General features: G+C 44.1%; 1 protein-coding gene across 1 annotated transcript; it reads right to left on the bottom strand.

Annotated features, from left to right (window-relative positions):
- Nucleotides 1-1,802: 1,802 nt before the first annotated feature.
- Nucleotides 1,803-15,688, bottom strand: Znf479 (zinc finger protein 479). The gene is made up of 4 exons (XM_057764811.1): nt 15,527-15,688; nt 4,313-4,439; nt 3,796-3,891; nt 1,803-1,983 (listed from the first exon to the last, which is right to left on the bottom strand). Exons 1-4 carry the CDS (start codon nt 15,527-15,529, stop codon nt 1,805-1,807), a joined length of 405 nt encoding a protein of 134 aa, XP_057620794.1. The 5' UTR covers nt 15,530-15,688; the 3' UTR covers nt 1,803-1,804.
- Between the last annotated feature and the right edge of the window lie 8,024 nt (nt 15,689-23,712).

Below are 23,712 nucleotides of genomic sequence, written 5' to 3'. Positions count from 1 at the left end.
TTTCCAAAATGAATAGTTGGCCCTTGTGAGGTATCGAATGCTGGACAATGGTCTTTTCTGAGTCATTACGTATATACATTTTCTGGGACTGGACAGATGGCTCGGCAGGTAGTAGCCGCTCTTGCAGAGGACCTGGGTTCAGCTCCCAGTCCCCACACGGCAGCTCACAGCTGTCCATAACTCCAGGATCCAATGCCCTTCTCTGCTCCCCAAAGGCACTGCATGCATGTGGTGAGCATGCGGGCAAAGTACCCAAACAAATGAAAATAAATTAATAATTCATGTATAAAGGTTCTATCTAGTAAGAAGTTTTTTTACATAAAATGATGGAATTTGGTCAGTATGATCTATTCATTTCATTCCACTAGAAATTGGTGTTTGATTACTTAAACATTTTTGTCACACTCTTTCTTAAATTACATGTAGATGTGTGTCTGCCTGTGTGGGAACATGTGCTTATGAGTGCAGGTGCCGTTGAAGGCCAAAGCTGGGCTTGGATCCCATGAGTTGGAGTTTTAAGAGGTTCTAAGCCACTCAATGTAGGTGCTGGCAACCAAACTCAGTCTCCACAAAAGCAGTGCAGGCTCTGAGCCGTCTCTCCAGTTCCCCTTATCACACTCTTTACTCTGTCTCGCTTCCCTCACTTATGAGTCCTTTGATGGTGCATGAAATTCGAACAATTGTTAAAGGCTTTCCCGCATTCTTTGCATTGATAGGGTTTTTCTCCGGTATGGATCCTCTCGTGTCGACAACGTGTCGCGCTGTCCTTAAAAGCCTTGTCGCACTCTCTACACTGGAAGGGTTTCTCTCTCGTGTGAGTTACCTGGTGCCGGTGAAGGTGTGAGGAACAGTTAAAAGCTTTGCCGCATTCTTGGCAGCTGTAGGGTTTCTCCCCGGTGTGAACCCTCCGGTGTTGAGTAAGGTGTGAAGCACAGCGACAGACCTTGCCACACTCTGCACATCAGTAGAGGCTATCTCCGGTATGCATTCTCTGATGCAGATCAAAGGACGAGGGACGGTGATAGCCTTTGCCACATTCCTGGCAGGTGTAGGGCTTCTCGGCGCTGTGGCTTGCTCGGTGCCTATATAGCTGTGAAGAACAGGCAAAGGTTCTACCACATTTCTTACATCTGTACGGTTTTTCTGCAAAATGAATATTCTGGTGTTGGTTAAGGTGCGAAGAGCGGCCAAAGGCCTCGCCACACTCTTTACACACATAGAGCTTCTCGCGCGCGCGGATTCTCAGATGCCGATTAAGGCGTGAAGAATAGCTAAAGGATTTGCCACACTCTCCACATCGATATGCCGTCACCCCCGAGTGGACTTGCTGGTGTCGGCTAAAGTGGGCAGAGCTGTGAAAGGCTTTCTCGCACACGTTACACGTGTAAGGCTTCCCTCCCGCGTGAATCGCCCGGTGCCGAGTCAGGGTTGACCTACTGTTGAAGGCTTTGGCACACTCTTGGCATTCATAGGGTTTCTCGCCTGTATGGATTATCTGGTGTCGAGTCAGGGTTGAATGATAATAAAACCCTTTGCCACATTCTTGACATTTATAGGGTTTTTCTCCCAAGTGGATCCTCTGGTGTTGGTTAAGGTATGAGGAGTAGTGAAAGGCCTTGTCACACAGTGTACACTTGTAGGGTTTCTCTGCAGCGTGGATCATCTGGTGCCGGGTCAGGGTTGACCTGCTGTTGAAGGCTTTGCCACACTCTTGGCAAGGGTAGGGTTTCTCTCCTGTGTGGATTATCTGGTGTCGGGTGAGGTTTGAACTATTATTAAAGGTTTTGCCACATTCTTCACATTGCTAAAGCTTCTCTCTTTTTGGAGCCCTCCGTTTTCTAATAGAAGTTGCGTTATAAGTAAAAGCTTTGCCACCTTCTTTACAATTCTGAGACTTCTCTTGAACAGGTGGACGTGGATGGATAGCGAGCTCTGAGTGCTGAGCAAAGTCTTCCCCAGACAGGTTATATCTGCAGAGGTCCTCTGGGAAAAAGAGTACAGTGGTCTTCACTGGGATTTGAACCATGATTCCAGCTGTAGTATTCTACTAACAAGTTTTAATCTCCAATATGAACACCTTTATAATTACCTAGGATAGGACACTCCTTGATGACTGGCCTACCATTGCACATGCACGGTGTTTTCACAATGTCCTTATCAGCATTTGGGTTAGGGAAAATGGAGTGTTGAACTGAGTGTGTGGCTCACACCAATAATAATGGCACTTGAAAATCTGAGGCAAGAGGATTGTCATGAGTTCAAGGTTAGTTTAAAGTACATAGAAAATTCCAGGGCAGCCTAGTCTACAGAGTGAAACCCCACTTTTAAAGGGGGGGTAACTTCCTGTATTTATTAAAGTTGTACTTTTGGCATAAGGAAAACTTGTTTGCTAATGACAGAATAATGACTCTTTCAAAAGAATAAAATCAGCCAGTTAGAAATGTCTCAGTGTGTGTGTGTGTGTGTGTGTGTGTGTGTGTGTGTGTGTGATGGATGTGTGTGCCGAAAGGCCAGAGAAAGGCATGGGAGTCTTTCCCTAGCACTCTCTGCCTTTTTGTTTTGAGACAGAGTCTCTCCCAAACGAGTTTATGGCTTGTGTCTAAGATGGCACCCAGCATCCAGCAAGCCCCAGTGAGTCTCCCATCTCTACCGCTCCTAATGTTGCGATTACTGAGGCCTATAGGAAGGTGCTCAACTATATGACAGCTGAAATCTAGAGCCCAGTGCTCAGACTTGAGCAGCAAGTGCTCTTACCCACTGAACCATCTCTTGTCTCTCTCTTTCTTTCTCTCTCTTACACACACAGGTATATACAACCTTATTGAAACTGTAGTAATAATAGACCTTTTAATTTCACTTATTATTAACTTATGTTATCCCGATGTACACAGTATTAGAAACTGCTAGCCAACAGCAAAACACAGGTTAAAAACTAAAATTATTATCAGCTGGTGTGAAAGAACCTACTCTAAGATAAAATAGAGCACGGACCATGGGATTGAAAAACAAGAAGAAGAACTACTTCATAAAATTGTTAATAAGCAACAATGTACCATGAAAAATGCCTCCCAGATAAGCACTACTTTCAATTTTGACAATACACCCATGAAGAATGTGCATTTTAAATGACTGACATTCACAGTTTTAAAAAAAAGCACTAAAATCTCATATAAAAAGCTCTGTACAGCAATTGCAATGAATAGCTACATGAACGACATTAAGCAGACTTTTTAATTCACATTATGTGCATGTCTGTGTGAAGGCACGCCACGTGTGGAGTGTGTTCATAGGGCCAGGAGACAGAGAACCACCCTTTGGTGGGTGGTTCTGAGCTGCCTGACGAGGACGCTGGAAATCAAACTCAGGTCATATGGAAGGACAGCAAGTGCTGTGAACTTCTTTCTGAGCCATCTCTCCGGCCCTGAAAAACTTCTTTTTGGTGTAATATTTCATTTGTATGGCTTAACACAGAGGTCTTCAGAGATGTGCATAATTTTCTGAGGCCCACAAAGAAAGAAAAGAAAAATCGGGGGGGGGCGATGCAGACCTTCAAAAGAAGGACTCTGCTGTCACTGGCGATGGGCTGGGAGGTCCCTCGAGAAGGAGATGCAGAAGAATGAGCGGTGTGGTAAACACAGGGCAGCTGGCTTTCTCCGATAGTAAAAGAAACACGTGTGGTCCCTTGGGACGTCATCTCCACCGACTCAGGCTCCCCAGTCTCTATCTCCAAGCCTCTCTTCTTCTGGATCTTTGGACCACTCACCTGCATCCTCGAATTCTTTCACGCCTACCTACCTGGACATACGGTTCCTGACTCTTGTCTCTTTACATTCAAAGGCTCCTTGCTCTGCTCCAGAAACGTGACCAGGTAAGGTTTACACGCAGCAAGACCTGTTCATTGGAAAACAGAAATGATGCTTGCTTGGAATTTCCCCAGCTCACACTGTGCTGGGGACATGGAGGGGGACGACACAATAGGAGACCCTAGGAAATTATGTCCCCAGTTGTCTCCTACCAGACACAGGAGAATACACACAGGGAATTTTACTTTGGAGATAAGGCTTCACTTGCACGTATGAGTAAATCAAAGGGAACATTTGGACTTTAAGATGCAGTTCATGATAACTACAGGCCATCAAACTGCTAAAATTACCAGCAATCTAGTAAAGAAACATACTCCATGAAGAAAGGAGATGGTAAAGGGAAATACAATCTGAAAGGATCTTGTCCTGACTTTGGGAGAAGGATAAGTTCCTGAGAGAGATTCTACAAGGGAAGGGATTTGGGAATTCTGTAGGGAAGAGATCCTCACCCAGGGAGACAAGGTTCCTGTAATTCTCCAACATCACACCCCTATACAAATTCCACCGAGCAGGGTCTAGGCATTCCCGCTCCTCTGGGGAGAAGGCAATGGACACATCCTCGAATGACAGCCGCTCCTGAAATAAAATAAATGGACAGAACAATGACTGTGTAATCCCAGGCTCCATGGATACGGCGTTTGGTGTCATCGCTCATGCTGTGGTGAGCTTTCAGAGATGCAGCCGCATTTGGTTATCCTTACTCCTGATGTGACTGATGCTCATCCACACGCCTCAACAATATCACTGTCTCGCTAAACTAAATGTTAGTGAATCAGGGAATCTCTTCCTTGGTCTGTGATCAGTACCCTGATGTAATGAATAAGTGTTTATTTACACTGCCACAATACACAGAACAACACACAGAACCACAGGCGAGTTTGGGAAGAGTAGTTGAGTGTCCCTGTGATGGATGATGACACATGAAATTGGAGCAGATCTGAGAGTGGGTCATCCATGGAAGCCACCTCAGTGTGACCACCTTTCTTCACATGGTAGGGGATGGGGTCCCTCCTTACTGTCAGAATGGTTGCATGTTCCCTGTGATGAGGAATAGGATATCCAACCACAGGCCAGTCATCTCCTTGAGGAGTGTAGTGTTCTTGATTAGTAATCCCAGAGTGGCCATCTAACTGTATGCGGCAAGGGGCGGCATTCTAATGCCATGATGAATTAGGTCTGTCATGTGAGTATAAGGATGCTTCAAAATGGTAGATAGGGAATACACTGCAAGCCAGGCATGGTGGCAAACACCTTTAATCCCAGCACTCGGGAGGCAGTGGCAGGCGGATCTCTGGGAGTTCGAGGCCAGCCTGGTCTACAGATTGAGTTCCAAGTAGCCAAGGCTACACATATATAGAGAAACCCTGTCTCAGAAAAAAAGGAAAGGAGGGAAGGAAGGAAGGAAGGAAGGAAGGAAGGAAGGAAGGAAGGAAGGAAGGAAGGAAGGAAGGAAGGAAGGAGAAAAATATATTGCAGTCTCTGAAAGCAGCATGCATGGGATGGGAGGCAGCCTGTAGTCTTTCAGCTCTGTGGCCTTTGTTGAGGCCAAGAATAAATGCAACTGAGGCTCAGCTATCTTCTCAAGGAGAATTTGCCAGTGTACAAGAGGAGTCACAACCAAGGGGAATAGACCAGGGGATGCTATCTGCTGTATGGGCGTCCAATTTCACAAAGGAAGTTGAGAATAGGAATGAAGAGAGAAAGGCATTAACTTGCAGTTTCTTACAGACACAAGGAAAGGAAAATAGAAGTTAGACCTGTGCTAAAGGCCCTTCCTAAGATCCAAACCCAGGGGCCCATGGGAAGAGTCAGATCATGCACAGGAGGAGGATGTGACCAAAAAGAGAAGACAGCAAGCGAAGACGAACGGACTGAAGGGTAAGCTGTGAGTCTCAACAGCCACACTACAGCTCCCATGATAAGATTCTTCTTTTCTGTTGTTTTTTTATTTGTCCGTTTTGTTGGTTTGTTAGTTTGGTTTTTGGTTCTCCTTTTAAATTTGGTTTAGTTTGCGGGGGCAGGGGCAAGATTGCAAGGGCAGAGGAAAAATGGGAGGGGCAGGGAGATAAGTGGGATTGGGATGCAAAATGTGAAATCCACAAAGAATCAATAAAAGTGAAAAAGGAAAGAAAGAAATAAAGATGTTTCTCGGGTCAGTCTTTAAGAAGGGGGAGGCTATGGTCAGCATGCCAATAGAGCCTTAATAACAAGGGAATACGTGGGACCTGAACCACTTAAATTGGGATAGACTTTAAGGTTATATTCTTTGGGAGGGGTGGCACACGTCTTTAAGCCCAGCACTGGTGAGGCAGAAGCAGGCAAATCTCTGTGAGTTCAAGGCCAGCCTGGTCTACAAGGGCTAGTTCCAGGACAGGAACCAAAGCTACAGAGAAATCTTGTCTAAAAAAAGAAAAAGGTTGTATTATTAGTGTGTGTGTGTGTGTGTGTGTGTGTGTGTGTGTGTGTGTGTGTTTGCCTCCATATGTGTACGGGCACCACATGTGTAGCTAGTGCCCAGAGAGGCCAGAAGAGGGCACTGGATCTCATGGAACTAGAGCTGCAGGAGGGTGTGAGGGACTGAACCTGAGTCATCAGAAAGAACAGAAATGCTCCTAAATGCTAAGCCATCTGTCCAGACCACCTAGGAAATTTTTTTGAAAGAAATAAATGTGTCCCTCCCAGCCTCACTAGTGAGACTGTGGGACATAGGAACGGGGTGGGGGGCAATCTGAGTACTGCTGTGTAGTTGTTTGGGGGGGGTATTTTTTGTTTGTTTGTTTCTTTGCTCTTTGGGGGCATGCTACCTAGCTCCCAAATAAATACACAGAAACTTAGTCTTACTTATGAATGTGTGACCATAGCTTGACTGGTTTCTAGCCAGCTTTCCTAACTTGACTTCCATGGCTAGCTGGGTGGCTGGGAGCTGGGTGGCTGGGTGGCTGGGAGCTGGGTGGCTGGGTGGTTGGGAGCTGGGTGGCTGGGAGCTGGGTGGCTGGGTGGCTGGGAGCTGGGTGGCTGGGTGGCTGGGAGATGGGTGGCTGGGAGCTGGGTGGCTGGGTGGCTGGGAGCTGGGTGGCTGGGTGGCTGGGAGCTGGGTGACTGGGTGGCTGGGTGGCTGGGAGCTGGGTGGCTGGGTGGCTGGGTGGTTGGGTGGCTGTGTGACTGGGTGGTTGGGAGCTGGGTGGCTGTGTGACTGGGTGGCTGAGTGGCTGGGTGGCTGGGTGGCTGACCCCTGGTCTCCTCTCCTTCTCTCGCTTCTCCCTCTGTTCCTAGATTTCGTCTGTTTATCCTCTCTGCATGCCAACCCCACCTATTTCTCTCCCCTTCTTAGCTATTGGCCATTCAGCTCTTTATTAGACCAATCAGGTATTTTAGGCAGGCAAAGCACAGCTTTACAGAGTTAAACAAATACAACATAAAAGAACGCCACACATCTTTGTATCATTAAATATTCCACAACACTGTTGAAGTGAAGAAACTACTTGAGATAAAAGTTACAAGCTCTCAGTTAGGGGTTAGGGTTAGGGCTAGGGTTAGGGCTAGGGCTAGGTAACAGGAGGGAAATCAGACCTTAGTAGACTGGCTTATACAAGCCACTAGAGACATTTGGATGTCACTACCTGAGGGGACCATGAGCATCAGGGATTAGAAGGCAATAGCAGAAAAGACAGGCCCCAGTGAGAGCTGGGTTTGCAAGACAAGTGTTCACCTTATCTGATACAACTGTGTTTGTGTTCACACAAACTGTTTTTGTTTTGTTTTTAAGGTGATGTTGATTCTGCTTGGACCTCAGGAATGGTGTGGAGCTTTAGGGTGTGAGACTTCAGGAGTGGCATGGGATCTCCGGGGTAGTACAGGGCTTCAGGGGTGGCATGGGATCTCCGGGGTAGTACGGGGCTTCAGGGGTGGCATGGGATCTCCGGGGTAGTACGGGACTTCAGGGGTGGTATACAACCTCACGGATGGTATGGTGACACAGCCGTATCTGATGGGAATGGCAACAGTCATAAAGCCAGCACAGCTGCCTGACAGACCCAGCAAAGTGGAGCCACACGTTGGCTACCATGCCACCTTTGGTATTTATCTCCTGTCGCATACTTGGAGGACTTTTAATATTTGTATAATTTAGGGATATTGGATTATGGAAAAGTCCTTATGAATCATTTATGCCTTCTCCCAGGAGGACTGCTTCTAAGCTTCACCAGAAAGAAAAGTCCTGAACATATTACTCCCCCACTTTTAGGGAGACATCCTTATCTACTTGAAGGTCTTCCTTACACCTTGGAGGTTGTGACATACAAAGAGAAGCCAGAAGTCTCTTTATGAGGCTAGGAGACATTCTTGAAACATTTGTCCCTATACTTATGCAGAAACAAGATAATCAAGACAAAGTAAACTTTAAAAAGTCAACAAGATTCAGTGGGCTAGAGGAGTTGGCCACAGTTCAGACTGCAAGCCTCTTCCCACTACACACTCAGGCAATCACATGACGTATAGAGCATAAAGTTAGATTAGCTGGAGCTACCTCTGCCCTACACAGGGACTTACACTGGTGAGCAAAGTATGGAGTGGAAAGATGATAAAGAAATGAGGGGTCAGGACCTCCCTTTCTTAGGAAAGCTACCTCATGCAGAGCCACTGTGGGGTCATGTGACCAAGGAACAATGGAATATCAGGATTAGACATATAGACAAATTCTATAAAAAGATAAAATATACACATTGTATTATGCAAGAATTTGAATAATAACTGCAGGATCTTTGGCCTGAGAATTTTCCTTGGGCACTCTGATCATTAAGAGTTAATAATTCACTGCTTGGGATAAGGCAGTATGCTCAGGCTGCCTTGAAGATTTTGGTCTGGTCTAGTATCCTTGTAGCCACAAAAGCTACCAGCCTGAGAGCAGGCTGTCACATGCCTCTAGATTCATAAAAATTGGGTTATAGGGTTAATGAATAAGAATGATGACTTCATTTATTTATGATGTAAAAACTTGAAAAATAATTGGAAATGATAACTCTGTTCTGTCATAGTTTATTAACGATGACTAAAAGATGAGCAAAAGTGATGTGAAACACAGTCCAAAATCAAAATGATACGATCTATATCTCAGCAATATGAATGTTTCCCTGCTTACTGAACTCTCTATAAAGAAGGAAGCACTCTGGCTGCCAGTCAGTCAGTCAGGCTGCAAGGTTCTCAGCACCACCACAGCCTGGCTCACCACCTTCCCCTGCTGACTCTTTACACCCTCTGCCGGGGCCTGTCCTGCTGGGGATGGGTCCCAGCAGGATGGGGCTTTGGGGTGATAGGGGGTGTTAGGAGTACCATGGGACCTTGGTGGTATGCTGTTTCGGGGTTTTGCTGAGCTCCATAGTAGAATGTGGTCTGTATGAAGAAGGAGAGCTCTGACTGCTCTACGTGAGTCTGACAAGCAGATAAATTCAGCCTGCCAAGTACACGGGACATGGGGGGGGATGGGGAGGTGCATCAGACTAAATAAACTACCCAGGCCACCCAGGAGCAAATGTGATGCTCTGTATCAGGCTAGTGTTCCTAGGGGAAAAATGAACAGCAAGTCATATGCCATGCTACTGAGTTTCTAGATGATTCAAAAGCCTGAGCAGTTTGTGGAAGACGTGAATGATTAAACAGCAAAGATGGAAAGGGTTGGGCCTGATAGGAACAGATGAGCCACTAAGGAGACTTTGCAAACAGACCTTTATGTCCCACCAGCAACTCTCAAATACCTGGCAGCCACTTCCCAAATTACCACTCAGAGGTCTCTATTACTTATAAATGCTTGGCTGATAGCTCAGACTTGTTACTAGCTAATTCTTACACTTGAATTAACTCACGATTTTTATCAACGTTTAGTTTTCTCTGGCTCTCACACTCAATCTCTTCCTGCCCAGTTATCATCCAATCAGCTTTTATTTAACAGTGATCATAATCCACAGCAATATTTGGTTATCAATATTGTGGAGAGCTGTGGTGGACACTCTGCCCCCACAATCTGCAGTGTATGTTTCCCCTGTAAGAAGTTATACTGGGGGGGCTGGAGAGATGGCTCAGCGGTTAAGAGCATTGCCTTCTCTTCCAAAGGTCCTGAGTTCAATTCCCAGCAACCACATGGTGGCTCACAACCATCTGTACTGAGATCTGGTGCCCTCTTCTAGCCTTCAGGCATAAACACACACAGACAGAATATTGTGTACATAATAAATAAATAAAATAAAATAAAAAAAAGAAGTTATACTGGGCAGGAAAATTGGACATCTTCCAAATTCTACTTTAAGCCTGGAGTACATCTCCCTCTGAAACAATCATGGTCCAGCTTTAAAGCCATGGGTCCTCCTAACTCAGGGAAGTGAAGGGCCTGTATACCTCCTTTTCATGCCAGAGGTGAGGAAATGCCTTTCCCTAGCATGTCTTGTCAGGTACAGGACAGTCAATGCCCTAAGACTGCCGCCACAAAGCATCTAAAGCTCAACTACTATTTCCCAGCTGCTGCTGTCAGATGCAGGCCAATCCCTAATCAGAGGTCAGTCACCAAATAAGGGACTCCAGGGAGAGGCAACCCCATGTGCTCTGTGGTGTGCATAGCACTGGACTCCGGGTTAAATAAAATCTTATTTTGCATCTTGGCCTAATGGTCAGACTGGAGTTCTTTTTCTCTTATACAAGTTCAAGCATCAACTGCATATATGCATTTATATAGCTCAAATTGTAAATAGAACTTTACATTTGAGGACATTGGAATCAGAAAGTCAGTACCGGCTGCCAGATAGCTTGCATTCAATATGTCACAGAATTCTAATAGCCTGACAATAATGGGAACATAAGCATGGTGTAGTGGTTTGAATAGTGGTCCCCACTGGATCATATTTTTGAATACTTGGTTCCCACTTGGTGGAGCTGTTTGGGAAGGATTAAGAGGTGTGGCCTTGTTGAGAAGGTGTGTCAGTGGGAGCGGACCTTAAGGTTTCAACAGTCCACACCCTTCCAAGCTATTGTCTCTGACTTGTGCTTGCAGATCAAGACGTGAGCTCTCGGCTACTGCTCCAGCACCGTGGCCACCTGCCTGCTGCCATACTCCCCACCATAATGGTCATGGACTCTCACCCTCTGGAACTGTGACTCCCAAGTTAAACACTTTCTTTTATAAGTAACTTTGGTCATCGTGTTTTGTCACGTCAATTGGAAAGTAAGACACACAGGACCCCAAATCACTCCAAAACTTATTAGTTCAAATTCTTCAATGCTCAGCAATATAGGTGGGACTCAGGTTTCTTCTGGTTTGTGATTAGGTGATGAGGCGCTGGCATGAACAGGAGCACTTTGGTTCTCTTCTCCATGGTGTCTCATTCTCCAGTAGGCTAATGTGGGTTTGTTTGTTGTGGATTATTTAACTATATAAAGGTGCTACATTTGGGCCAGGCAGTGGTGGTTCAGGCCTTTAATCCCAGCACTCAGGAGGCAGAAGCAGCTGGATCTCTGTGAGTTCAAGGTCAGCTTGTTCTACAAAGTGCGTTTCTTCAGATCAGGCTCCAAAGTTACACAGAAACCCTGTCTCAAACAAACAAACAAAAAAGATGTATTACATTTGCTTATGCTGTGGAATATTACTTTAACTGTGTAAATGGGGTGTTTGCTTATCCTGCATTTGTTTAACGATGTAAAGATGTGGTGCATTTGTTTGTGTTGCATTTGTTTAATTATGTAAAAATGTGTTGCTGTTTCACCTTGCTTGCCTAAGACACCTTATTGGTCTAATAAAAAGCTAAATGGCCAATAGCTAGGCAGGAGAGGGCTAGGCGAGGCTGGTAGGCAGAGAGAATAGATAGGAGGATGATGTGGTATTCCCCTCTGTATGCTGTGATTACCATTAATGAATAATTCTACAGGACGATGTCTCCTCTCCCAGCAAAGTTTGTCCTCAGGTCTAGGGACATCATTTAGAGGCTGATTATAACTGGTATACAGTTGAGGGTTGGAGGAGGAATTTTAGAAGCTCAGGGATCTTTTTGAAAAAAAAAAAAGAGGGAAAATTGGATGATGGGACAATAGATTGGTATTTGTGAGTTGTTGTTTATAGATAATTACATTGGCATAGATTCTTGTATATGGATACAAAGTTAAATTATATTGAATATTGTATGCATGCATGCTTCTACCTTTGTTTAAAACATTTTTATATATTGATATATATTTACCATATTGCAGTGTATATTTCTACCTCTGATTAAGATACTTATATATTGTTTATGTATTGATATATATATATATTTACCATATTACAGTGTATACTTGTACATTGTTTACATTTGGAGGTCACTGTCCTCATTTATTACACAGTTGTTTATTTCTTAGTCTTTAAGCTAGATAGATATTAAGAATTATAGATTAATAGTCATCTATGTTTGTCATATTTATAGTTAGACTAATCGGGTTTTTTAGATACATAGAGATTATATTCTGTATAAATAAATAATCTTCAACCTCTTCAAAGAGCTGTAGAAAATGGCATTTAATCTAACTTAAGAGTTCTGTGGTAGAGAGACACAATCACTCCTGGCAACACCGATCTATTCCCTAGAGATTGTTGAGCACCAAAGACACTCCACTTGGAACTTGTCTTCTTCTTGGCAAAACAGGCCTCTGGGCAAGAAACTGCCCATACCTCAACTACTGACAAAATACATAGTATCCGAAAATGGATAAGCAGAACTGTCAAATCTTGCCAAGACAGGGGAAGATGGTTTTAAATTTTTTCTTGCCTTTAAAAATAATCTGTCAGTTAGTTATTCTAGGCCTTAGCCAAAGTTGGTTGCTTCAATGCTGCAAATGTGACTTTGGGTGATTGCCCAGGTAGCCAGTTGTCTCTGTGATTTGTTGCATGTTTTGGAAGTTGTTCGACTGCACTTCCTAATTACTCACATAACATTATTTCCCTTCTCGGATCTTCGATGGGGTTGAAGACTAGATAAATGCAGTTACTTTCCTCTCATGACTTGGCCAAGTTATTTATTATACAAGAGTTAAGCTAGTTAGAATAGGATATTTGTTCTTATTGTATATAATTTCATAGTAGGTTTAGAACTCTCTTACTTAAACAAAAGGGAGAAGTGCTGCGGGAGCTCCTTCCACTCCTTCAGCCAGTAGCCTTTAAGATATCAGCCCACTTGGGCGTGGTCTATTTGGCATAAAAAAGCAGCAGTAGCATGCTCTCCCTCCCTTGCTTCGGACTCTGCTTCTGTCTACCAGATTCTTTTCCTGGTTGTGCAGAAGGCTGTTGTCTAGGACGGTGATCTGTAAGTTTTTCCCTTTAAATAAATAACCCTTTTATTAATCATAATTCCAGACTGGTGTGGGATTGTCTTGTGACTTGCTCCTTTATCATAGGTTAAGGGGGCAAGATGATTTAATAAACACAGGCGGCTGATGAACCCCATGAATCAACACACATACACACACACACACACACATGTCTATAAGTCTATTCAAGAGAATTTCATCAGTTCACCTAGAGCTGGGAAAGGAGAGGCTAAGCACACAGAAGGACAGCAACAGTGGTGCCTTTACACACTCCCCAGCTGCAACCAATGGGACCAGGGTAAAGAAGGCCTTAAAACACAAGTTCCCAGTTTCTCTCAGCACACATTCTCCCCACTATTGCCAACCGCTCTGCTCTTTTTGGGTTTCCAGCGAGTATGCATCAGGGAGAGAAGAGAGAACAGCATTTCTACCAGGCTGGCTGGGAGCTCGGCACTTCTTAACCTATCATCCCCGTCCAGCTTTCGGGCTCTCAGGTCCCATAAGAAGTTTGTCCACACACTGAGTGTCCAGACTTCATCATCTTGTGTTCAAGGGACTACATTCTGTATCTTCGAGCTCTGAAAGCAAAGAAGATAGGACATACAAATCTCCTTAGACCACAAGCCAAAGGACATTTTGAATAGGAGAATAAGTCCATGCAAGACCTGTAGCTACCAGTAGTCCAGAAAAGGGATTTAAAGAAACAAAAACATCACAGAATCCTATACATCCTTGGAAGAAATTTGCTTCTCGCTCTGGTAGGGGCTACAGGACACTCTGGATATATATTTTTAAAAGATGTATCTGTTTTATGTATATGGATGTTTTGTCTGCACGTTCATCTGCATACCAAAGAGGACATCCTATCCTATGGGACAACAGCTATAGACAGTTGCAAACCACCAAGTGGGTGCTGGGAATTGAACTCAGGACCTTTCAAAGAGCAGCCCATGCTCTTCACTGCTAAGCCATCTCTCCAGGCTACACTCTAGATATTAACATAGAGCAGGGATTCAATATAGCAAATAACAAATCCGCTGCTGTCAGGGATGTTAGAAAGGCTATTGTCAAAACACTGCAAAATGATTCGAGGTTAGCTTGGTGTGCATAAAGAGACCTTCTGTCGGGTTTGAAAGGATATGACATGGAGTAAGAGAAAACTCTTGTACTTTGTTGGTAGGGTCATAAATCTTGTATAGCGATTTTCTTTTTAAAAAGGGTGTGACGGTTCTTAAATAAAAACTGATTGACCACATGGTCCAGCAATCACAATCCTAGGTGTTCGGGGATTCTCTGAGTGGGTGGGGTTTGGAGAGACAGGAATGGGGCTTCTCAGACTGGAGACCGTGCAGAAGTGAGCCCGAGGTTCCAACCGAACATCAAGTTGAATGCTTAGGTGAGAACTTGGGCTGTCAGAGGCAACAGGGTAGGAAGTTGCAATAGTCACCAAGAATGTGGAACGGGTTTTTTTTGACGCCTTTTCTTTCTTGGAAATTCTCTGAGATGGTGGAGTTTGGCGAGAGACAGGAATGGGGCTTTCTGGGTCATATACCAGCGAGCTGGAGGTTCCAACCCAACACTAGGTATCTTTTTGAAATGCCAACTAGAGCTGGGTGTGGTGGTGCATGTCTTTAATCACAGCGGAAGCAAAAGCAGGTGAATCTCTGAGCTCAAGGCCAGCCTGGTCTACAGAGTGAGTGCCAGGACAGCCAGGGCTACACAGAGAAACCCTGTCTTGAACCGCCGCCCCCCCAAAAAAATGCCAACTAGTATATAAAACACGGGTCTGTTTGAAATAGACGCCAGACAGTTGCGAGTTGCAGGTGGGAAAGGAATCTTAAGGATTTACTACCCCCAAGAGGACCCCAATTCAGTTCCCAGCAAAAACACCGGGAGGCTCACAACCGCACTCCCAACTCCAGCTCCAGCGGATCTGATTCCTCTTCTGGCCTTAGGGCACCTGCATTTACATCACACATCCTCACATATATAATTTTTTTTAAAATGTAATAAGAATTTTACCGGCCCCGCAGGCTGCGCGGGAAGGGTCCTGCATGGATGATGACCACGAATTCGGAAGCTCGGGACCGGGGGTGGGGGGAGTGGAAGGGGTTGGACCCCCAGCCCAGAGCTCCTCTCAGGCAGGACCCACACATCGGGAGTCGGGTCGTCCCCAAGACCCCGCCATCGCCACATAGCCGGGGTGCAAAGGACACCGAGGGGCAGCGGACCACCAGCCCCGTCCCCTCGCTGGGGACTGAGAGAGCCAACACAACAGGAACAGATCGGGAGCGGGACCGCAGCTGCAGCGCAGCCCTCGCCACTCGGAGGCCGGGCCCACTCACCATGTCGGGATTCCGGAACGGCTCGTTTCCGCTGTGTCGCGGTCCGGCCTGTCCGGGTGCCAAGGTTCCCGATCTCCGAGTTCCGGGTGACCCAACCTCCTCAGAGTGACTCTCCCAGCTCCGAGCCCCTGGGCTCCAGGGAGGAGACAGACACCAGCCACATTGGTGACACCCACACAAAGCCCACCGAGCTGCCCTCCTCTCAAGCAGGTACCCCTGATTGGACCAGGATTCAGGCCCTTAAACCATGAGTGACAGCGCGTGTTACCAATGTGAGACGGAATCTGGACAAAATGACTGATTCGAGCTCTTTAAGGCAGAGCCTCCTTTTTGGTTGATATACACCCGTGACATATTTGCACTTTCAGTGAATATCAGTAATCCAAGGCGGTGGAAAGAAAAAGAGGCCCTATCCTGATGAAACTCTTGCCAGCTGAAAACCAAGAATTCCAGCATAATTAAAAAAAAAAATCAGCACAAAGAACAAAATGTGTTAAAAGGTTACCTACTTAATGACAATATACCTTTTACACTAAGACATTTCAAGAGGTGACGCACACCTTTAACCCCAGGACTGGGGAAGCAGAGGCAGGATCTCTGTGAGTTGGAGTCCAGGCTAGTTCCAGACCAGTAAGAGCTATATAACGAGATCCTGTTTCACCAAAACACAAACAAAAACCCAGACATTTTAAATAAGAATGTTAAAATGCAGTGAGCCATGATTATGGTCTGTGTTTAGGGCTTTGCTAATTCCCAGATGTAACCTTTGGGGAATTACACAAACAAAATCATGAACTTCATTTACAAAAGGGGAAAAAAAATGTCTTAACTCTTTTGTTGTTGATTTTGTGGGGTTTTGTTTGTCTGTTTGTTTGTTTGTTTGTTTGGGGGGTTGTTTTGAGGAAACTGGATGACTCAATGCCACCATGCCCGACCGAACTCTAATGAAATCTTTCTGGCCCTCAGTTTCGCCAGATCAGCTGTCCTCCCACCCAGTACACCCAAGGAACCATACCATTTACTGAAGAAAGCAAGGTGGGGTCTATACCTGCACCCAAGCATATAGTCCCTTTTCCCGAAATGCTTCCCTTTCTATTTTTAGCCCTTGCTTACACCTATGTTCAATATGAGTAGACTGAATTATTAAAAACCATTAGCCAAAATCTTTATTCTTGCAATTCTTGTAAGTTATCTGTGTCCAGTAAGTTGTCCACAGTAATGGCAAAAGGGGGGGGGGTTGTATGTATGCAATCTGTAGTACAGTGGTTTGAATGAAAAATGTCCCCCATAGTCTCTGGCATTTGAATCCCTGGTCCCCAGTTGGTGCTGCCTGGGGAAGTGTGGCTCAAACTGAGTGTGACCTAGGAAGTGTGACCTTGCTGGAGGAGGAAGTATGTGGGGGTGTTCAGAGTTTAACGGCAGCGTGTGCCATTTTGAGTTGGCACTCCCTGCTTCCTGTTTGTGCTTCCAGATGGAAGCCCTTACTGATGGCTGCCTCACTTCCCCAGCCTGGTGACGATGAACTCTTCTCCCTCTGGAACCATAAGCCCAAATGAAACTCTCCCTTCCTTCATTCCCTTACAGAGCCTGGTCCTGGTCCTGAAGATCCTTCTGAGTGGTGAGAGCGATCTTGGCCCACGGCGGGAGCCAGGAAACGGAGCGAGGGCACTTTGTAAGCGGAGCCCTTGGCCAGCAGGGAAACCTGTTCTTGACTTAAAAGACCCATTAGATAGCATTGTTAGGAGGAGATGGGCAGGCGCCAAGGCAAGAATTCACCCAACAATCTGAAAAACAACATGGAAACACCAGAACCCAATGATCTTACAACAGAAGGACTTGAACACCCTAACAAAGAAGAAGTGGACAAAATTGACTTTATGAAAGCAATAGAGTCCCTTAAACAACATGTAAAAAACACCCTTATAGAAATGGATGAGAAGTATAACAAAAAGTTTGATGAAATGAGTAAATACGTAAATGATGCCCTGGGAAACCAAGAAAAAATGATCAAACAGGTAATGGAAACAGTTCAAGAATTGAAAACGGAAATTGAAGCAAGGAAGAAAACACAAAATGAGGACCAGTTGGATATGGAAAATCTAGGTCAACGAGCAGAGGCTACAGAAACAAGCATAATCAACAGACTACAAGAGATAGAAGAAAGAATCTCAGATTCTGAAGACAACATAGAGAAAATAAACGCACTGATCAAAGAAAACAGCAAAACCAACAAAGTTTCATCGCAAAACATTCAGGAAATATGGGACACAATAAAAAGACCAAACCTAAGAATAATAGGGATACAAGAAGGAGAAGAGTCACAACTCAAAGGTCCAGAAAATATTTTTAACAAAATTATAGAAGAAAACTTTCCCAACATAAAGAAAGATATTCCTTTGAATATTCAAGAAGCATACAGAACACCAAACAGACTGGATCAAAGAAAAACATACCCTCGCCATATTATAATCAAAACACAAAATATACAGATTAAAGAAAGAATATTAAGAGCTGCAAAGGAAAAAGGGCAAGTTACTTATAAAGGTAAACCGATCAGACTTACACCTGACTTCTCTATGGAAACCATGAAAGCCAGAAGGTCCTGGATAGAGGTACTGCAGAAACTAAGAGACCATGGATGCAAACCCAAACTACTATACCCAGCCAAGCTATCGTTCACTATCAATGGAGAAAACAAGACATTCCAGGATAAGAACAAATTTAAACAATACGTAGCCACAAATCCAGCCCTACAGAAAGTAATAGAAGGAAAATCACAACACAAGGAATCCAACATAGCCAACACTGCCTACAATAACTCAGACATCTAGCGACCCTTCACCAGCACGACTCAAAGAAGGGAGACACACAAACTCTACTACAAAAAACAATAGGAATAACCAGAGGAATCAACCACTGGTCATTAATATCACTTAATATTAATGGTCTCAATTCACCTATAAAAAGACACAGACTAAAAGATTGGATACGAAAACAGGATCCAACATTCTGCTGTTTGCAAGAAACACATCTCAACCACAAAGACAGGCATCTACTCAGAGTAAAGGGATGGGAAAAGGTTTTTCAAGCAAATGGTCCTAAGAAAAAAGCAGGTGTGGCCATACTAATTTCTAACAAAACGGACTTCGAACTAAAATCAATCAGAAGAGATCGAGATGGACACTTTATACTCATAACAGGAACAATTCATCAGGATGAAGTCTCAATCCTGAATACCTTCATTCCCTTACAATGGCATTTGATCACAGCAACACGAAAGTAACTAAGATAGGGCCGAAAGGAGACTGGTACCAGAGAAGTGTGGTTCTTGAGACTAAGCCTGACCATGAGGCTCTTAGACCCCTTCAACTAGTCTGTAGACGGAATTTGGGAGAATTTAGAGCTGTGTAGAAACCCTAGACTGTTGAATAGATGACTTTGGGGGGAGCTCAGAAGAGCAAACCATCCCCCAGAGGCTCGAGCATTTGCACAATGGGTTCCCTGTTGGTGGCATCACTTGGGGAGGTGGTGCAGCCTTGCTGGAGGAAGTATGTCACTGGGGGTGGGCTTTAAATGTCATAGCCTCACCCTATATCCAGTTCACTCTCTCTGCTTTCAGACTGAGGTTGAGGACGTGATCCATCAGCTTCCTGCTCTGGCCACCATACCTGCTTGCAGCCATGCTTCCTTACCCTGGTGGACTCATTCCTCTGAAGATGTAAGCACAAATAAACTCTCCTTCTAAATATTGCCTTGCTTGTGGTATTTTTATCACAGTAACAGCAAAGTAACTAATGTAATCAGAATATCAGTAGTAACTAATGCAACCAGAATATCAGTACTAACTAATGCAACCAGAATATCTGTAATAACTAATACAACCAGAATGTCAGTACTAACGAATGCAACCAAAATATCTGTAGTAACTTATACAACCAGAATATCAGTACTAACTAATGCAACCAGAATATCTGTAGTAACTAATGCAACCAGAATATCAGTAGTAACTAATACAATCAGAATATCTGCAGTAACTAAAACTGCTCATGAGATTTCAGATAGGAAGAGAATTTTATTGGGAATTGGACCAAAGGCCATTTTTCTTAACTATAGGCAAAGAGTTTGTATATATCTTGTTCGCGTTCTGAAGCTTTGTGAGGGGCTGAGTTTAATGGTGTTGGACTAATTAAATTTGCCAGAGGAAATTTCAAGACAGCGTGATATTCAAATGTGGCCTGATTATTGCTGACTGCTTTTAGTTAGGTGGACAGTGAGAACTTGGAAGAAAAAAAAAGATACAGAGCATAATGATTTGGAAAACATGGTCCCTGGCCAGAAAGGCTCAAATTAAAAGTCATGGACTTGAAATTCTTTTTGTTAAAAATTTAGTCTTATGTCTGTTTAAGAGACGCCAAGTACTTTGCCTGGGGCAAATTGACCAAATGCCACCTACCTTAGGTTCCAGGATAACAAATTGTTAACTCATCTGAAAGACTTTTCTATGAGAAGAGAGTGCCAGTGGGGCACCCTGCTACCACAAGTCCATCCAAAGACATGTTTCCTGGGCTTGGATTCCCAAGCACTTAAAAGTTGCTGTAGCACTGCTCCAAGAGCGACTCTCTACTGCTCCAGATGGTAGTTGGCTATGGCGTCATCCACGAGGTACAGGCTTTGTAGATATGTATACACTACACTATGCATACTATGGCCCCCACTGGGTTTTTGTTGTTGTTGTTGTTTTGGTTTGGTTTGTTTTTGGGGTTTTGTTGTTGTTTTGTATTGTTCAAGAAAGGTTTTCTCTGTAGCTTTGTAGCCTGTCCTGGAACTCACTCTGCAGACCAGGCTGCCCTCAAACTCACAGAGATCCTCCTGCCTCTGCCTCCCAATTGCTGGGATTAAAGGCGTGCGCCACCACTTCCCAGTCCCACTGGGATTTGCAAGGAAGACCTGAGAAGGCAGGCAATGTATATCAGTATCAAACTGCCTGCAGGAGAGGGCAGTGAATGAAGCTAGAAACGGAGCCTGTGATGGACGCACTAATCCTAGCACTTGGGAGGCAGAGCCAGACAGACCTCTGTGCTTTTGAGGCCAACTTGGTCTACATAACAAGTTTCAGGCCATTTAGGGATACATCATGGGACCCTGTCACAAAGAATGCGGGTGAGCTAAAGCTTCAAGACGTCACAGTTGGAGATGCTGGAAACAAGAAATGTTTTCTGGACTGGACAGTGGTTGTGCACACCTTTAATCCCAGTACTCAGGAGGCAAAGGCAGGAGGATCTTTGCGAGTTTGAGGCCAGCCTCTACAGGTCTACAGAATGAGTTCCAGAACAGCCAAGACTATACAGAGGAACCATGTCTCGAAAAACTACAGAAGAAGGAGTAGGAGGAGGGGGAGGAGGGGAAGGAGGAGGAGGGGGGAGGAGGAGGGGGGGAGGAGGAGGGAGAGGAGGGGGAGGAGGGGAAGGAGGGGGGAGGAGGGGGAGGGGAGGAGGAGGAGGAGGAGGAAGAAGAAGAAGAAGAAGAAGAAGAAGAAGAAGAAGAAGAAGAAGAAGAAGAAGAAGAAGAAGAAGAAAAAGAAGAAAAGGAAATGTTTTTCAAGCAAAGTTACAGGGAATGAATGATGAAGCCAACCTAAGAGAGGCCATGTGGCAAGGGGAGCTCAGATGATAGCAACATATGCCCCAGATGCTGAATATAGAGCTGGCCCTGCTGGTTTTCAGTCTTGGTTTGACCCAATCCCTCCTTTCTATACTCCCAACTTCTCTCTTTAAAGAGGTTTGAACTCTGGTATTTTATCTTGGAGACACTAAACTTGTATTTTATTTATTTTATTTTATAGGGATCACACCTAGGAGTTTGTCTTCAGACACAAGAAACTTTGGACCTAGACTTCAGAAAAATGTGAGAACGATACAGCTTGGGGACTTTTGCAAATGGGGTAAATCCATCTTGCATTATGAGACAGCCATGCCATTTTGGTCCACTGACAGATGTGTGGCTTGAATGTGAAAACTTCCCACTATGTTCATACTTTCAATGTTGGGGGCTCGGTGATGTTATTTGGGAAGAGCAAGAAAGCTGTGGAAAATGGGGAACAGCTGGAGGAAGTAGGTCACTGGGAATGTATCTTAGCCACGTCTGTCTGGATCTCTATCACAACCCAGCCTGCTGTAAACTAAGCCGACAGCTAACACACAACATAAATTTTATTGATGTTATCTATTGTATGCCATTGTCAGTTCCAATTTTACAAACACTGCATTAAGATTAAAGAATGGCAGTAGAAAAGCATTTCAGCAATATAACTCGCAGCCATGTTGAAAACAGTGATGCACTATATTATGTTTGAAAGTCAATTACCTAGCTGGGCAGTGGTGGTGCACGCCTTTAATCCCAGCACTCGGGAGGCAGAGGCATGTGGAGTTCGAGGCCAGCCTGGTCTACAAAGTAAGTTCCAGGACAGCTAGGGATACACAAAGGAACCCTTTCTCAAAAAAAAATAAAAAAGTCAATTATCTAAATTAAACTATCCATGCATATAATGCAGGTAACACACTACTACTGGGATGATCTATTCAACTAATAGTATTCATTGTGCATTAAGAATTGTCCTAAGTCTAGGAATGAATACATAAATGATATAAGTGATCAGAAGAGAGGTCTTTGTTCTTCTATTGTTGGCACTATGATAGCCATGTATTATATGTCTTTCTTACCCCACTTGTAAGATGACTTACCAACAAATATGAAACTGTTTATGGATTTGTTTCTCTTTCTTGTCACTTTTCACATAAGACTTTTTCACGGAGATATTCTAAGTATAAATTATAAAGGGTTTTGAGTGTATATAGTGATAGCCTTAAATGCTGCATTTGAAATGGATGCAATATTAAAATTTCATTAGAACTCTACTTTGCTTGAGACTATTAAGAAAGAATTGATCCAAATGTGGCTGAAGTAAACAGAGACAAAGTCCTTCAAAGGCTGCACTGTCATAGAATGGGTTGGCATGGGGAAGGTCATCCACATTCAAATAAGTAACTGGGGCTTGAGAGATGACTCAGCCACTAAAGGCTAGGCTCACACCAAAACATCAAATAAGTAACTGATAAAAATGTTTTAAATTTAAAGAGCCCTCACCTCAGTTTATAAAATCAGGACATTTTTAAAAACAGAACAAAGAACCATATCCCATACTGTACACGGTGATAATATTTTAGCATACAGCCAAAATCTTTAAGAATTAATATTATCACTATAGTCTGCTGCCATCTAGATTTTTTTTAATATTTATTTATTTATTTATTTATTTATTATGTATACAATATCCTGTCTGCGTGTGTCCCTGCAGGCCAGAAGAGGGCGCCAGACCTCATTACAGGTGGTTGTGAGCCACCATGTGGTTGCCGGGATTTGAACTCAGGACCTTTGGAAGAGCAGGTGGTGCTCTTAACCACTGAGCCATCTCTCCAGCCCTGCCATCTAGATTTTGAACCTTTCATTTTTACTTCTACTAGTATGGCACCAAAGCATAGAAGTTCTAAGCAAAACATAATGCTCCATTGCAATTAAAGTTGTCAAGACTAGCTATCAATAGAGTTTGGTAAGGGAATAACCAATAATCATCTTTATGCCTATGCATCCTCAAGAAAAATTCAATAGAGCTAGGCATGCTGGTTTATGCTTATAATCCCAGCACTTGGGATGCAGAAGCAGGAGTATCGCTGTTCAAGGACAGACCGATCTACACAAAGTGCAAGCAAGGACAGCTAGTACTACATAGTGAGAACCTGTCTCAAAAAAAATAAACAAAACACACACACACACAAAGTAAAAACTCTAAGGAAACAGAAATTGTAAAAGTCACTATTGGAGTCAAAGGCACATCGGTGGCAAAGAAAGGTCCTCTGTCTGATCATACATGTCTATACTATGCTAGATACTTCTTGGCTATATTGATTAATAAACACAACTATGGAGTGCTGGTCCATGTTGCAACACCTCACAAGATACGCATGGCATCTTCCTCCCAAGAATTTGGCACTCAAGTACAAAATCACACATGCTAAATAACTGCTGAAAAGATTAGACTTCCGGTCAAAGTTAAGGACTATGCAGACAAGTTCACGGGTCCATGAAGAGAGGATGGTGAACTCCCAAGAAGCTGGAATGGTAAGAAGAGA

The sequence above is a fragment of the Chionomys nivalis genome, chromosome 3 (assembly GCF_950005125.1).
Source record: "Chionomys nivalis chromosome 3, mChiNiv1.1, whole genome shotgun sequence".
Lineage (NCBI taxonomy): Eukaryota > Metazoa > Chordata > Mammalia > Rodentia > Cricetidae > Chionomys > Chionomys nivalis.
The sequence above is the reverse complement of the archived record's forward strand: the minus strand, read 5'-3'. Positions and strand labels throughout refer to the sequence as shown.

Coding starts and splice junctions, on each gene's coding strand:
- Znf479 (XM_057764811.1), bottom strand. Junction 3,892..4,312: donor CAGGAACCTTGTCTCCCTGG/GTGAGGATCTCT, acceptor TCCAATGAACAG/GTCTTGCTGCGTGTAAACCT. Junction 1,984..3,795: donor GTCAGGAACCGTATGTCCAG/GTAGGTAGGCGT, acceptor TCTTTTTCCCAG/AGGACCTCTGCAGATATAAC.